Source organism: Plutella xylostella, chromosome 21 (assembly GCF_932276165.1).
Source record: "Plutella xylostella chromosome 21, ilPluXylo3.1, whole genome shotgun sequence".
Taxonomy (NCBI): Eukaryota; Metazoa; Arthropoda; class Insecta; order Lepidoptera; family Plutellidae; genus Plutella; species Plutella xylostella.
In genome coordinates this window covers 623,719-641,827 of record NC_064001.1, presented here as the reverse complement: position 1 = coordinate 641,827, position 18,109 = coordinate 623,719, and the positions used below count along the sequence as shown (strand labels likewise).

The 18,109-nt window shown below is 40.5% G+C and overlaps 1 protein-coding gene across 1 annotated transcript; it reads left to right on the top strand.

The window, feature by feature from the left end:
- Positions 1-5,300, top strand: LOC125490175. The gene has a single exon (XM_048628612.1). It carries the CDS (start codon positions 411-413, stop codon positions 1,467-1,469), a length of 1,059 nt encoding a protein of 352 aa, XP_048484569.1. The 5' UTR covers positions 1-410; the 3' UTR covers positions 1,470-5,300.
- The last annotated feature ends 12,809 nt before the right edge of the window (positions 5,301-18,109 follow it).

The following is an 18,109-nucleotide window of genomic DNA, read 5'->3' as shown; positions in this document are numbered from 1 at the left end:
ACTGACGTGTTCGCGATAAGGTGCCCGCTTGTTTAGATCGAGTCATAAAAATCAAAACAACGTTATCAAGTCATAAAAAGTTTAATAAACAAATAATCAAGTGACAATTGTTTACATCAAGTGTTATCTTAGTGCATAGTGGCGTATTACTAGGATATCTTTGCAAAAAGTGATCAGTGAATATATCATTACAATCATTATTTGTGGGTGTATACCGAAAACGAATGTTGTCCTAACAGTTTGTGTACCCTGCATGCGCAATTAGTAAAATAATCACAAATAGTTGACAGTGCCATCAGAGTTTCGTCAGAAAACGCAATTTTGTAGTGCCGTATAGCGCAACACAATTATTAAGTGCAGCTAGGTCTGTCTGTCTGCCGTGCGCGCATAAAAATTGTTGTACCTACGCAATGACTAAATGCGGAGGCTGTAGCAAACACATACCGCGGGGTGATGTGACTAAATGCGCCAAATGCTCCAAATGCGTTACTGTCTATCACCCGTACTGCCTAAAGGGGGGTGATCAAGATGCACGCCCTGACACCTGGCTGTGCCCTGCGTGCGCCCCGGCGCCGGCAGCCGCGGAGACCATCCCCGCCTCCCCCCTCACACGGGCAGTGGCGAGCAGCCCGGAGGTGCCCGAGCTGGTCGTGGCTGAGGACCGGCTCAATTCCACGGCGAACGACACCACCGAGGAGTTCAAGGTGGAACTCGGGCTCGAGATGCGGCTCTTCCGCCAGGAGCTGACAGCGGTCCGACAGGAGATCCAGATGTTCCGCAGTGAAATGATGGAGATGAAAAACTCCTTCACTGCAACAGATCAGCGTCTCAACACACTGGACTCGCGAGTGGACTTGCTGGAGCAGCGGCTCACGGAGGGGACGGGCTCGCGGCTCGAGGCTGTCATAGCAGAATTGCGACTGGAGCTCAATGAGAAAGACCAGGACCTGCTTGAAAACGATGTGGAGGTGACAAATCTTCCGGAGGAGAACGGGGAGAACCCCATGCACCTGATACTGTCAGTGGCATCTAAGCTCGGGGTTGACCTGCACGAGTCAGACGTGGTGAGCGCGGAGCGTGTTGGTGCGAGGAACAGGTGGAGCCGGGCGCCGGGCGACAGCGGGGAGGGCGCGGGCGCGGGGGCGGGCCGGCCGCGGCCGCTAGTGGTGCGGCTCACGCGACGCGCGCTCAAGGATCAGCTGACTGCAGCTGCGCGCGTCCGCCGCGGGGCCACCTCGGCCGACCTCGGCCAGTCCTCCGCGCCGCGCCCCTTCTATGTCAACGAGCGACTGACCAAATTAAACCGGAATTTATTTCGTCAAGTCCGGGAGGCAGGAAGAAGTCAGTCCTGGAAATACACCTGGACCAAAAAAGGTCGTATATACGCGCGTAAAGGCCAGGACACTCCCCGCCAGTGGATTCGCACTTTTGACGATATTTCTCGTGTGTTTGGTGTACAATCTAAATAAAAAATACTTTCGGCAAACGTTAATACATAAAAATTACTTTGCATTTGTTTTTATGCACGCTAACTATAGGGATTCATTTATGAACTGTCTACTCTTTAATATTACAACTAGGCTACTTACTAAATATACAACTCACTGTATTATAACTGTTTTCTCTGTGTTTTATGATTACTTATGGACCGGTTACTGCTGGTATTTAATTTTCAAATACATGTATTTTATAATTTGTTTACTGTCTAACTTATACACATACTCCTACTCGCTACATTACTACAAAAGCATATCCAATTACAATTATTACACATATTATATACTATTACACTCAGGTAGTAACAAGAAGTACTCCTACTGTACGCGTCACACAAATTACCTTTATAAATATATTATACAGATACACCATAACATTATAGGAATAAACAACACAACATATAAAACTTTTTATATACCGCACATAGCTACCCATAGTACTGTGAGTATCTGCAATGTCTGCCCACACTGTCACAACTGGTCAATACCTAACATGCCAAGTTTAATTACACATATTCTTTACCAGCGGTCCCAACTTTTTATTAGCAATGACAATTAAAACAAAATCACTTTGCATTGGTCTTTTTAACGCGGGCTCGCTAGGCACCGGTCATGACGAGCTTATTGCCACTGTGCTCCGCTATGACGTGGACATCATGGCCATTAATGAAACCTGGCTCCGTGAGGGGCAGGACGACCGTGCCCCGGTCATACCGGGCTACAGGCTGCATCACACGCCACGTCCTCGAGGACAACGGGAGCGAGGGGGAGGGGTAGGTTTTTATATAAAAACTGGTATAAAGGCACGATTCCGTACCCACCCCACCGCGACAGGTATTGAGCAAATGTGGTTGAGTTGTACCGTCAACACAATCAAATTGTTAATTGGTACCGCTTACCGACCTCCGTGGCAAGATTGCAACTCTTTTTTTGACGCCCTGACAGATTCTGTAACTTCGTTTGTAGACTACGATAAAACCATATTGCTAGGGGATTTTAACATTAACCTATTAGGTACCAGTATGAATGAGAGCAAAGTGCGGCAACTCTGCGACTTTGTGAATAGTGTAGGCCTAGCCCAATTGGTCACTGAACCTACGCACTTCACCGATAGTAGCGAGACACTGATAGATGTTGTGTGCGCGGATACCGAGGTCAGACGACTAAACGTTGAGCGTATACCCACACTGGGAAAACATGCATTTATAACTGTAGACCTCAATATTAAAAAACCCAAGCCTACTCCGAAATGGATAACATACCGGCCTTTAAAAAATATTTCAATGGACCAATTTAATAGTGACCTAAATTCGATTCGCTGGGAAGATATTAAAACATTACAAGATGTAAATGAAATGGTTGCCGTATTCACTGACTGCTTGATCAAGTTATTCGATCTCCACGCTCCCGAGCGAACTGTACGGATAAAAACTTTCAGCTACCCCTGGATTACTGACAACGTTAAGTATATGATGAGCTTGAGAGATGCAGTGTATAAAAAGTTTCGCGTCGCAGGCTCAGATTCAAACAAAAAACACTATAAGGACTTGAAAAGTTTAGTTACAGCCGCTATTCTCAATGAAAAACGAGCTTACTATCAGTCCAACATTAATAATAATATTAAAAATTCATCCACTCTATGGAATAATCTTAAAAAAACAGTTATGCGAAGCCATAAAAATACAGTACTCCCAGAACATTTTACTAACCCCGACGAAATTAATCAACACTTTTTAAATCTTCCCGGTAATAACAGTCTAAATTTATCTAATATTATTTACTATGAAAGCAATAAACACAATCAACATAACTTCAAACTACAAACCATAACTGAAGAAGTAGTCAGCGGGTTAATTAAAAAATTCAAATCAAATGCGCTAGGATATGATGGAATATCACTGGATATGCTAATCCTCACACTTCCACGCACATTAGACATCCTTACTTTCATCATTAATCAATCCATAACTTCATCAATTTTCCCCGATCAGTGGAAAATTGCATTAGTAAACCCTATTCCTAAAAAGTCAGACCCAACGGACTTTAAGGATCTCCGACCAATTAGCCTACTATCTACCCTATCTAAGATACTAGAAAAAGTAGTACACCACCAAATGTCCAATTATCTCGAACAAAACAAGATCCTTCCATCAGTGCAATCCGGATTCCGCAAGGGTAGAAGTACAACGACAGCACTCCTAGACGTGGTAGATAACATTCTCGCATCCCAAGATAAGGGTAAATCCACCATACTGACACTACTCGACTTTTCCCGCGCTTTTGACACGATCAGTGTCCCGCTACTGCTGGCAAAATTGACATATTATGGTTTTGACCCCAGCACGGTGAGATGGTTCTTTAGTTACCTAGATCGAAGATCCCAGATTGTCAAGTTGAGAAAATCTGATGGTACAACTATTTTATCAGCGAACTATTCAGTGACCAGGGGTGTGCCACAAGGATCTATCCTAGGACCTCTACTATTTATACTGTACGCCTGTGACATCGCTTTGGAGGTGAAAAACTGTAGTTTTCATGTCTACGCAGATGACCTACAAATATACTTGTCATGCCCCCCACACAAGACAGAGCTAACATGTAAGCTCATTAATGAGGACTTAGAGCGGATTACAACCTGGTCTAATAATAACTCCCTTCACCTTAACCCGAACAAATCTATGCATATGATAATTGGTACCAAAAAGCAGGTCAAAGATACCCTAGCAGAAAACCCTAACATTATACTAAATGGGACGGTTATTGAAAGGGTTACAGAAGCGCGCAACCTGGGTCTTCTGTTTGACAGTAACCTACGTTTCGAGAAACATGTTATGAACATGGTTACAAATTGTTTTTACAGACTTAAACTTCTGTATAACATAAGACCGTACATCGATGAAGCCCTCCGTATACAGTTGTGCGAATCACTGGTACTATCTAAATTGAACTATGCCGACACTGTATATGGACCGTGCTTACTGCGTAAAACAGAAAGGTTGGTTCAAAGGGTGCAGAATGCCTGCGCTCGGTTCTGCTTCAACATTCCCCCGCGCACTCATGTTACACCCTTTCTAAATAGGTCAAACCTGCTGAAGATTGCGGCGAGATGGAAGTTGCACCTGGCTACTCTCCTCTTTGGCGTCGTGAAGCATCAGTCGCCAGATTATCTGTATGATAAGCTGAACTGGGCGCGCCAACACCACACCATCAACACGAGGGCCTCCACGTATCTGATGCTCACCCCCAAGCACAAATCAGCCATGTATCGGCATAGCTTTAAGTATCTTGCCAGCGACATCTTCAATAATCTCCCACCCCCTATACGTGGTCTGAAAACAATTAACACATTTAGAAAACGTTATAAAAATTATTTACTAGCAGTTCAAAAGGCACAACCATAATTTCACTCACTTGAATTTTATCCACGATGCGCAAGGTAGGATTTCGTTTGCATGGTTGCAGGCCCATTCCCATTATTTTCTGCTACACACACACGTTCATTGTTCATAATATTCTTCTACACGCTTTGACATTTCATTTTAGTCCTTGGAACCTGAACAATAAAGTAGTGAATTATAGTTAACAACACTATTCTAAAATTTTAGTACTTATGAATATATATGTACCTAGTTATTATTTATTTATGTATAATACATATGAGTTATAATTATCTATGTATACATACACGTATTTATCACACAACATGTTTTTGATAACTTTCACATACCATTATTATTTCTCACTACAAATAACACAAAACACACTACCAGTTCAATGGCTTAGTAACCTATACATATTACATAACTACATGGTATTGATAAGTAGGCACTTACCGTAATTCTTAATGTTATTTATCATTATTGTTTCTTTATGTTATTATAATGTGTCGTGTTTCTGTTCACTTTATATTGATATTAATTAGTGTTATTATCACGTTCTTATTATTTGTCTCGGTGCGCGCGCGACACGTGTGGCCGGCTATGTGTGCCGCTCCTGCCTGAAAGTAGATTTCAGGGCGAACGCGCTCCGCCATGTCGTCGCTCGCGCACTTCACTTTGTTTTTGTTTCCCCCGTGTTTTCGTTTGATTTTTATTAACTACCTACGCGTAGTGCGTCACTATAAGGCTTCCACTGAAAACCAGCGCAGTGTCCTTTAAACCAACCAAAGGCGCTGCAGTAGCTGAGTGGACACCGTTTTGACGACGACAGCATATTATTTATTGCCTATCACCAATACTTATATATTTTATTTTTTTTCTCATTATTAGATTTATATACTTATATATATTTAGATTGATTAGATTAAGTACCTATATTTATATTTCATTCCATCTTTCTTTGTAAATTAATATTGCTGTCTAAGCCAAATAAAGTTTTTCTTTCTTTCTTTCTTTCTTTCTTTCTTTCTTTCTAATACCTTTACAATATACATTATCACAACCCATCCCCACTGCTGGGGCACGGGTTTCCTTCCCTTCAAGGAATAGTTGGAGGTCTCCAACATAAGCAAGCTTGTGCTGAGAGAGTTTTCGGGTAAGTGGGCAACTGTTAGATGTTTTAAGCTGCACGAAGGCCTCTGACTAGGCTTAACGAGTGCTGTAACTATACAAACAGCTACCTACTCAGTCCTACTCCCTTAATATATCATTCGTTTTCGTTCTCGTTCATTCGTGTCAAACTAGAGTAGCCATCCCGTGAGCTGCCTCGCGCGGCGGGATGGCTGGCGACAACGTATGCACCAATTTTTCACAAAGTTTTAAGAGTTCCTTGTTCTTTCAACTCACTCAGTGTCGACCACATGGACTGGAGTCGTGGTGGTTACATATTTGTTCGCTCCAGTCGCACTTCAGCTATAAGGCGTTGTTTTTAATACCATGTACCTTCGCTGTCGCTACACGGATTCGTTATCGACATAGACAAAAGTCACAATATCGCGATTCGCTATCATTACGGCGCTGCTATTGGTGGAACGCGCAGTTTATCGACGTCGATAACGCACCCGTGTAGCGGCCGCTGTTGTAGATAACATTAGATTTAACGGTAACGGCGTGTTGTGTCGACTCGTGCAGGCTCAATCCAATCTGCTATCATAACATCTGCGAGATTCAGGAGGCAATTCTCGGCAGCTTGCTAAAGACTAACTGAGACTGTTTTGGGGCTATAGTTTATCTAGAGTGATAGACTAGCTTAAGTTGAATGCTGAGAAATGTTTCGGTTCAGTTTTGGTGGTATAGCTACATCGTAGTGTTATATGTTATAAATATTAAATAAATAATAAATAAATAAAAATATATTATTTTTTTTAATAAATAAAATATATTCCTACTTTTTGTTGAAATATTTATATTCAGAAAGAACTCATTATCTCATTATTGAGCTGAGCTTCAACTATGCAAAGTTGGATATAAAATATTATGTCATAAACATTGCCGAAGTCGGACCAACGAAAGTGGCGATTGTTCAAGTTACTGCGCTAATAGACAAACTACATTGCTTCATTCATATATCAAACAAATTTCGATTGAGGATCCAAAACACTCCGCAAAAAAATCGACTTCTAACAGTCACTTTACATACAAACTTCACGAGCTTAGCCTCTTCAGTGACCCACATTCTATACGACGCCGCAACTAACGTGCTACTTAAGCCTTTACAAGCGAATCCTGAATGCACAAGCGCTCATCAAGAGTCGCCATTATACGAAATCTGTACAGTACTGTACAGAAATGTACAGTCGACGACAAAAAAGGCTAATCCGCGTTCACCCGCGGCGGCAGCTGGCAGCAACAAGAAGCCTGCATAATGCATGCATAACGATACGACTTGCGCCAGGGATGTGCCCCTATCGATGTGAAAAGGCAATCCGATTAAATATGCAGGCGAGTTGAGTTCACGTCAAACGCTTGTGTTTCAGAAACATACCAATATGCTGTCGATAAAATGGGAATAAATACACTCTTTAATGTGAGTTCATATAGAGGCATTACATTCGTTGGATATTCACTAGATGGCGCATATATGAATGATCTGGAGATTACAATTTATCAGAGTGAATTGAGAAACTGAATGAATTGAAGGGATGCATGAAAGGTACCTTCTCGAGTGACGTATAAACTACGTTTATTTTACATACAGGGCGGTAAACCACTGACGCTATTCTCACTGGCTAATTCTTTCACCACATCGGTTACAAACCGTAGACCAGGTCTAGTGTGGATCACAGGCTACTACACTTACGCATCCGACTGTACAAAGCATCGACAAAGCATCACGTCACCGCGACATCACTACGCAGGCCATGCCACTTAAAACTTTTAAGTACTTGAGCAATCAACTTTAAGTTGCGACTCATAGCGAGTCGCGTACAAACTCGTTGTAAATCTAAGTAAAGTCTAATTAACCGAATGTCGTAAATTTGTTACGGCTTGTTCCGCCGTGTTCTGCGTTCCAGTTTGTTACTCCGCTATTAACTTATGTCGAGGAGAGAATTCAGAATCGGTGAATGGTGATGTGCGATTCATTTTATGGCACCTACGAGGTTTTGATTGACGCTGTACATTGTACACTGAAGTGGCAATGGGCCGGCCTTCTATCTAGCTAAAGATACAGAATCATTTTATTTGACCCACTAACAAAAAGGAAAATAAATACTGAAAATATAATAAAAACAATAACGAAGCAGGTTGCTACCCAGAGCGTCAAAAAGGCGCCAGCTCAGCATGTGCTGTAGACAATAAGACCATAGCGCTGGTTTTCATCTGCCAAAGAATCTGTTTGGGAAAAAGGATCGAGTTCCTTGAAAAAGGCCTCCACTGAAACACCAGCGGAGTGTCCTTAGCTATAGCCAAGAGTCTTTTTGGCGGACATCAATTTTATACCTAACCTCTATAGGTATATAATTTATAATTAAGTATGATTGCTGTCAGTGTCAAATAAGTTATATCTTTCTTTCTTTAAAAAAAAACTAATGTCAAATATAATACGACGCACATTATTATCATATTAGGTATAATTTGCGTATCTCGTTTTAGATTTCGTTTTACCTCTTGGTGAAGACGCAAATTTAATTTCATTAGTGAATATTTCAAGGGTGGATAAACGAAGATAGCTATTAAACGTGTAATTTACGCCAACACGAAGTAATTAAGGCTTCACATTATCCTTCACTTGTCTCACGTGTTGTGATTACTAATTACAATTTACTTCAACAAATTAAATCTTTGGCTCTGATTTATGAAAGCACTAAATGTGTGCCTGAAGGCTTTGATAAGTATTCATGCGGGATTTGTCCCTTATATTAGATGGTAAGGGTAAAAATAATCTAACTTGAATTACAATACAATACAATATAACTTTATTGAACAAAACACACAACATACATTAAATAACAAAATGAGTAAGCACAATAGGCGGCCTTATCGCTAAAAGCGATAATCGAAATCTCTTCCAGGCAACCTTTGGGTGAATGAGAGACTTATTGAGTAGAAGAGGAAGGTGTACACGTATTGCATTTAAATACTAATGAGTTAAGTAGGTACTTACGAATATGTTATTTATTTATCAAAAATACTTTAACCAACTAAACTTTATGTGAAATTATATATTATTTTGATATTATTTACTGAGGATCACATCAAAAGAGAAACCACGATAACCAATGTAATAATACTTATACCGAAATTAAATATACGATTTACCTAAAAAGGTATATTCCATTGTGTCTATTCAATATATTTCACAAAAGATACTAATTACGGAGGGTTATTAACTTCGGTTACATAATATTTAATTAACACGAGTAAATGAAGCAATGGTGTATTTATTTACAAACGAAAATACCAACAAACTTTACCGTAATTCCACGAATCGGTACACTCACAAAGACAACTGTTACAAATGGTTTAAAAGCTCGAAAAGTGCACACAAGTGTACTGAACAATGTGTTGAACTTCACTCGACGCTATTTAACCCCTCCCCTCTTTTTCTTTGTGCCTCTTCCCCTTTCCCCACCCCTTCCATCGCCCTGACAATAACATTCTCAAGAGCCCTTTGTGTGGACAATTTTATTAAATCGCACTATATGGCGGATAGATTGGAGTGTTTCTCCAATCGTTTTGCTTCTGAGTGGATATGTATGAAGAGTTGCGGGAAGTGTTTGACATAGAAATATTATTATTATAGTTTACGCATTTATTCCAATGTTGACTGTGTCTATACTGTGTGTATAGGTACCTAATATTAGAGTAGGGACAGTGGTGCGTACCTAAATCTCTTAGGGGATATCGACATAAACCTAAAACCAAATGGACTGTATTATTTTACCTAATTCTAAAAAATAATGAGTTTGTCAATTCTTCTGTATGTATGTTTTTTTAATGTATGTAGGTACACCGATATTTTGCCAGTTTATTAAGAAGTCAGTCTAAACAACGGTCTTAAAGTCTCAAGGCCAAACTGAAACAAAAACGATAAACATTCCATTCACAAAATCATTCTTTTTTTCTTTTAAAAGAAAACAATTATGAAACGAGCCAGCCAGTGCGAGGGGCAGAGCGATGAGCTACAACTCTATGCGATGTCTATGATAATGCGGAGTAATTCGCCTGTTTGAGTTTACGACTTAATTTGAACGCGTAATCAGTTTAGCGCGACGCGGCGGTGGACCCGTGTGGACCGCGGGCTGGGCCCTGAAATGTCAAAATATGTGACATGGGTAGGTAAATAATCATCGTCCGGAAAAGTCTCGGACATAGGTTTCCTAGAATCCACTCTAGGAATTATCTAGAGTAACAGATCGGAATGAAAGCACCGGTAGAATTCATATAATATTTGCTGATCTGGCAGCAATGAACTAACTTTGGCAGCCATGCCAGAACAACATTAGTGAGTTACAAACTTATCATACCGTGCGCGAGTCGCAGGATCGATTAAATTAAATTCACTATTTTATTTTAAAAAAATATATTATAAACTTTTGGGTTTATTTTATTTATTTATTTATTTATTCAGAAAAAAATATATACAATTTGACTTAAAACTAAACACCGCCAAACTACAAGGTAGTTTATTGGCAGTACATGCTCTCTTTAACTAAATTCTTTTACTTACATGTGACTTATAACTAACATGCAACAGATAAATTTAATCTAACAATAAAAAATAAAGAACTATGGTAGGCGGGTATGGTGCCTGCATTCAGCACAATAGGTAGTATAGGTAGGTACATACATACACCACGCCCGTCCACTTTTACTCAGACCAATAGGTTACGCATTTAAGTGGGTATCTACAAGTTAGGTAGGTAACTATAATACATTATTCTGGTTTGCAAGTAAATAGTTATTGATCTTCAACTTAGTTCAACAACAAGGTGCCAGCGTGTAACCGGCCGCTCCCCAGGCCCCGGCCGTCAGCTTACAGAATTACAGGCTGAAACAAATGCGACGAGCCCTCCGCGACCCTCCTCCATTCATTACACGAGCTCCGGGGAGGTTGCTCTACCTTGGTGAAAATCTTATATATGACCAATAACTGACGTGCAATCGGTAGGTACGTGCCGTGTCTTACTAGGACGCAATGACGATGACGATAACGAAGGTACTACTCGTTCGAATTAACTGTGCACCTGAATGACAAAAACCAGAGGTCATATTAATTAGCTTTGGTGTTCCTGGCGTGACCCCTGGTTCTTGCTAGCCAGGTGCACAGTTAACTCGCACGACAAGACAACGATATAGTGTCATAGCTATAGCAGCGCTTAGAATGTTTCTAAGATAGAGTGACCCCTCAGTGTTCCACTAAGCTAAACCCCAATTCAGAGAACACTACGCAAGCGTAAACGCAGCAAGTAGCTTTTTCATACCTCGATTTAATGTCATATTAAGTACGTACCCACGCACGTCAGTATCATTGAAAACATCATAATACTTCGCGCATCAATCGTAACAGATGAGGTTTTACTTTTCATAAATTTTAATAATATGTTATAGTATTATGAAAAGTAATACCTACCTCCAGACTGAAGTCCCTTTTACACTGCTTAGGTGTTTCACTCTAGTTACTTACGCCATCACTAACTACTTCAATATTCACTAGCGGACATTACTCTTAGCGGGAAATTCGCAATTACTTTCAAAGGAGACAATTTAGCTGTTCATTATATTTATTTGCGAATAGCCGCGGTGGGGCTCCGGTCTGGACCACAGCCCCCGGCGGCGGCGGCGGCAAGGTGAGGTGCTTCTGTGGGACTCGTTCACTGGTTACAGACATTACGTCTTCATTTTAACAAGTCTTGCCTTGAAGCGAATTGTAGTTTCATAGTTGTGAATGTCTGGACTTGTTGTACATACTTACGATGAACATAAAGTTATTCCTTGATTTTTTTCTGAGACATATGGTATTAATCAATCTGGTTACTAAAGACAGGTTGATGGATCCGATACACAATAGAATATAAAAATATATTATTATAATTGTGTCCTTATTGGTCACCAAAATATACAAATACTTATACAACTTTAGGTATATTTTTAAATTATCGTACGGAATCGACCGTTGATAAGATCCTATTTTTTCCACTATCTAAACCATAATGGATATTTATTATTTTGTAGCATTCCAAGAATAGAAATTCTAATAACTTTAAGTGTTAGCTTCACTAGTGGCCAATAAAGTCTAAGCCGGGACTAGTCCCGGACTAATTCTGGCTCGCTTTGTTTTTTTATTTTACTTTCATTTCTTTGTTATAAGTAATATATTATTTGAAAAAATGCTATTATTACTTATTAGTAGTAATACAAGGTAACACACCAAAATTTATGTACCTACTAAAAACTATCAGGGACTTATTTAATTTTCTGCAATGAACTAAGTACCTACATAAACCTTAATTCAATACATAAAATGAAAACCTTAATATAGGTAGTTAAGTTAATATTATGTTTCAGATTTTTTTATTTATGTCGTCACATAGACATAGGTTTTTGATGGTCAACCTCTCCCAAGACCCTCAAACAAAAACCATAGTCCCACTTATATTATAAAAGTGAAAAATCGCGGGTGTGTGTGTATGTTTGTTACTTCTTCACGTCAAAACGGCTGAACCGATTTCAATTAAATTTGCTACGGAGTTAGCTGACACCCTTTACAAACACATAGGATACTTTTTAACACGGAATTCACACAAAAAAAACTTTTTGAGGCAAAGCGAAGAGAATTGGAAAATCCGATTGTAGGTTCTAGAATCGAACGAGAATGAATCCCGATCCCGAGCCAGCCAGACGCGCCATCGCAAACAATACACATCCTTTGTTCACGATAAGTGAAATTTTATTACTTACTTCCTCTGTAAATACTGCGCACTTCTAGCTACGACTTACTAAGGATTTTAATCCCGTTTATTTCTTCCAAGTATAGTAGTATCCTCGTAAAGTACTGATAAGCTTTGCCTTTAGGTGTAATTGACTTTGCATTATTTGAATAATTATATTTAGCAGTGTAGGTGATAAACACGAGACACTAGAGCGCGTCTAGGGGTTGTCTTGTCACCACCGTGATGAAAATATTTATCATAATCGTCATCACGACCCATCACGTCCCCAACTCCCCATTGCTAGGGCTCGGCTCTCCTTACAATGAAAGAACGATCTTAGGCCTAGAATGGTTTAGCTAGTGACGAATAATTGAGGAACCTATACAGACAATGTAAGACCTCCTCCTTAAAAACATACAGTATTTTAATTGTAATTGAAACTCTACTCTGAAGTACATACCTAATGTGCTTTGTATTTGAAACTTCATAGCTATAATAGTCGACGTAATAAAACTATCCCAAAGACGCCAGTATCACTAACACAGGCGCGGCTCGTGTAGGCCGTCTATTAGTATTCGTTACACACCTCCATCTAATCTATATGGTAATGGGCTAGTTATGGCTCGTCGCCTCAATGCGATGCTGGATCCTTCCCAGAAAATAAAGCTGTCCGGACCACGGTGAGGTCACGGTATTCTAGGAAAGAGGTTTTAAGTTTTCCCGTGGGAATTCTGGGATAAAAAGTGTGGTTTGTGAAAGCTTATGTGCTAATGCAGGGTGTCTCAGGTAGTATAAGTATTGTGTGTGTGAGATGTCCCCACATATTTATTATTTAAGTATAAAAATTTTCATGTAAATCCAATATACTTTTACTTGAAATTTTTAAGCAAAAATACCTACTCATATACGTTCGCATTTATTTATAACATAACAAGGATATATGTATACACCCATATATGATGTATTGCCCACCACTAAATAACTACAATATTATAAACCTACGTAAATAACTATATAAGCAGCACAGAATTCGCTAAGTTATGTTACTCTTACCTAGATTTTCATACACTTTACATAACAGATTACAATTATAGGAATGAGTAAATAAGTTGGCTTCTATTGCATTAATTCATTTTAGCTTAAATAGATAAATAAAAGTAATTAATGCCTGCCTATTTCCTACCAATGAAAAAATACCTCTGAAGTTTCTTATTCCCTTTCTTCTCCGTAAACTAAGACGAATTAAGAATATTTCTTTCACTATTTCAATATAGACCAAAATTTTATTATTCGAGGCAATGTGTGTTTGTCGTCTACATACGAGTACTTACGTAATAACATAACTATTCCACATACAAGTCCGAACAAGGCTAACCCTCGCCGCACAGTCGTATCGATGTGGTCCACTGGACCTAGCGGGGGAAGGGTGTTATAAGCGGTTCAGTATAAATAAAAGTCGGTCAAAAGCGTCGAAGCCTGAATGGAGAGACGTCGCCAGGACCGCGGGTACCGCCCAGCTGGACCTAGAATAGAATACTTACTTTTTGTTGCAACATGAAAAAAATATACCTATTTATAAATGAAGTAGAATAAAAACCGCCTTATTACTTAAAGCATTACCTATCTATAATCACTTATATACTTACTGATCATGTCGATTTAGTTATATTTTTAGTACCGTAGTAGTGGACTTGTTTTGAGCGAAGGTTTTCAGAGACTGAGGCAAATAATATATTAATATTTTACGAAGGCTGGGGTTGCTTATTGTTAATAAATAAATTAAAATATGTCAAACGATTTAAACAAGTATTAATAATTTAATCCATGCTTTTTTTGTTCTTCAGATAACCTACAGCACCACCCCCCAACCTATCTACCAGTTTTTTTTTGAGACGAACTCCTGACCTACAGTACAACAGGAACAACCCCGAAACTGAACCTTCAGCACAATACACCCGCAGGCTTTGTCGCAACGAAACAAGCCTTTATTAAAAAAGCTCTTTTTACATTTATTATATAACATTTTGCCGAGACTCATTGTGGGACTAACCTTTGAGCCAGCCGCCGCGGGCGCGCGAGGTGACAACTCTTCATTAAGACCCAGCAAAAGTGCGGCTTTTGATACGAAACTTGTTCCCGAGGCAATTACAGAGCTCCGTACAAGCACTTGACGACAAATTAATTGGAGATGTTCCTTATAAAACTGCCAAAGAAAAATGAAGATGCTCCCTCCACTCCACGGTGTAGCGTGATCTTTGGATTCAAAATGGCGGCCTTTGTACACCGCTCGTTCCGCCTAATCATCCTCATTACGACTGAGAAGAAATATTAAAATTTGTTAAGTAATGCTGTGCTCGGAAATCCAACGGCGGCAATTAGCAGACATCTTGGAGTGCGTATACTGATTATGACCGGAGCGAACCGGAGCGAGCTGGAGGGAACCGGTTACGACCGGTGTAGCCGAGTATTTGCATAAATAGGTGGGTTTTATTTCGAGAATTGCGCTCAGCAATTACGAAGCCAGTTCAACGATTATTATGTTTTTTATCTGAATGCGAATGCTTTTCTTAAAGAGCGACCTTTTTAAATGTTTCGGCCTAAGCGTGTCAGGAATGTAGACTGTTTCAGAGGAAGATTAGAATACGCATTTAATTGTATCGATTGACGATAGTTAATGTCTCAATGAACAGAATGAACGAATTATAAGAAATGCGCCTTGTAAACAAGAATTACTGTTGTTATTTATTGACATTGAGGAGGTATAAGACTTTTTAATACAATAATGGTTAAAAAATATATTTCTTGGACTACCGCTATCACTATATACAAGATACAGATTGTGGTGTTATTATGTACTTATGGAGGGTACTTTGTGAAATAAACCAGTGTTTAACCAACTAGCGTGTGTTTCACTACATGGTGACAGCGGTGCTTAAATTTAATTAAATATCTGAGATATCACGGCGTATTTTGATCTCAGTGTTTATTACGTGATCACTAAAACAATTTGTGATAATAATAATAATGGAACACGCGCGTCCTCCGGGTGAACTAGCGGTCGAAGGTGGTCCGGTCGCGCGCGCCGACGCGTGGCGAAAATGGCGGAAACAGTTCGAGGTGTTTCTCATAGCATCCGGAGTGAGCAAGGAGTCTGAAGAGATTCAGGCCAGTTTGTTGGTTAACCTCATCGGTCCGAGCGGCTACGAGATCTTTAGTACATTCACATATCTCAAGAGTGAAAGTGAACATAACCTTAAATGTATTTTGACAAAATTTGATGCGCACTTTGGTACTAAACCCAATATCACAATGTCAAGGTTTAAGTTTTTCTCACGCAATCAAGAGCAAGGTGAAACAATTGATCAATTTGTGACGGCGTTGCGGTTGCTAAGTCAAAATTGTGACTTTGGTGATCTAACTGATAGCTTGATCAAGGATCGGATAGTGTGTGGAATAGCAAGCAACACCGTCCGAGACCGTCTGCTACGGACCGACGACCTCAGTTTGGCGAAGGCAGTGCAAGTGTGTGAGGCCGCCGAACTATCCAAAGAGGAAAGTCGCTGCATAGAAGGGACCTCCAGTGAAGCGAGGGTGGACGCTGTGAACAGCAGGACGGAGCGCGAGGGCCGCGGCGGCTGGCGCGGCAGGCGAGGCGGCGGCGCGCGCCGCGGGGGCAGGCGCTGGGCCGCGCCGCGCGACGCCTGCGCCTCCTGCGGCTACTACAGGTGTGCTGGAGGGGACAAGTGCCCAGCACACAGTGCTTCGTGTTATGTGTGTGATAAAAAAGGTCATTTTGCTAAAATGTGTGTCCATAGTGGGCAAAAAGTGATGAATCTCAGTGTCGAGGATGATTCTAGTGATGAGTTGTTTTACGTAAACACTATTGAGGACAACAAGAACAATAACAATAAGGAATGGATTGAGATCTTTGTATGCAATGGTAAGAATATTTCATGTAAATTAGATACAGGATCGATGCTAAATGTATTACCTAAAAGTCTATATTTGGAATTAGGTTATTCCCTGAGCAATTTAAGGCCATTTCATAAAAGAGTTCACTCATTTACAGGAAACAATATACCTATTGTAGGACAAACAAACATTCAATTGTTTTATAAAAATACAGCGTACATTTTATCTTTTGTTATTGCTGATTTTCAATGTCAAAGTGTTATTGGTTTAGATGCATGCATTCACATGAACCTAATAAACAGAGTGAACAGTATAAATATAAATAGACAGTATAAAGATTTGTTTCATGGGTTAGGTAAATTGCCTGGAAAATACACTATTTCTATAGACGAATCCGTTCAGCCAGTTGTATGTTCTGCGAGAAAAATACCGTTAGGTATGCGTGATAAACTCCTCTGTGAGTTACAAAGAATGACGGACCTCGGTGTAATTAGGAAGGTGACTCATCCGACCGATTGGGTGAATGCTATTGTATTGGCGCCAAAGAAAAATGGTGATATTCGTTTGTGCCTCGACCCGCGACCATTAAACCGCGCCGTGCGCCGCGCACACTACGCGCTGCCGACGGTGAGCGAGCTGGCGGCGCGCCTGCGCGGGGCGGCCTGGTTCAGCCTGCTGGACGCCCGCTCCGGCTTCTGGATGATCGAGCTGGACGATGCGAGCGCGGACCTCTGCACCTTCAGCACACCGTTTGGCAGATTCCAATTCTTACGCCTACCGTACGGGGTCAACTGCGCTAGTGAGGTATTTCATGCTAAAATTCGCCAGTACTTAGAGGACTTAGAGGGTACGGAGTCCTTCATAGATGATATTATTGTATGGGGAAGAACTAAAGAGGAACATGACAGTCGGCTAGAAAAGTTATTAGAGCGAGCAAGAGAAATTGGAATAAAATTCAACAAAGAAAAGTGTAAATTTGGACTTAGGGAAGTAGTGTTTTTAGGTCATATATTTGACGAGTCAGGTATGCGCCCGGATAATACTAAAATCAAAGCTATTGTGGATATGCCTTATCCAACAGATAGGAAAGCACTAGAGCGATTTTTAGGAATGGTTAATTACCTATCAAAATTCATTCAAGGTTACTCAAGTATGGTAACTGTTCTTAGATGCTTACTGAAGAAAGATGCTGTGTTTATTTGGGAAAAACAACATTCAGATGCCGTAGATAACATAAAAGCAGCACTGTGTGTGGCGCCGGTGCTGGCGCTGTACTCGGCGGAGGCGCCGGTGGTGCTGCAGGTGGACGCCAGCGCGGGCGCGCTGGGCGCCGTGCTGCTGCAGGGCGGGCGGCCGGTCGAGTTCGCGTCGCTCACCCTCACCGACACTC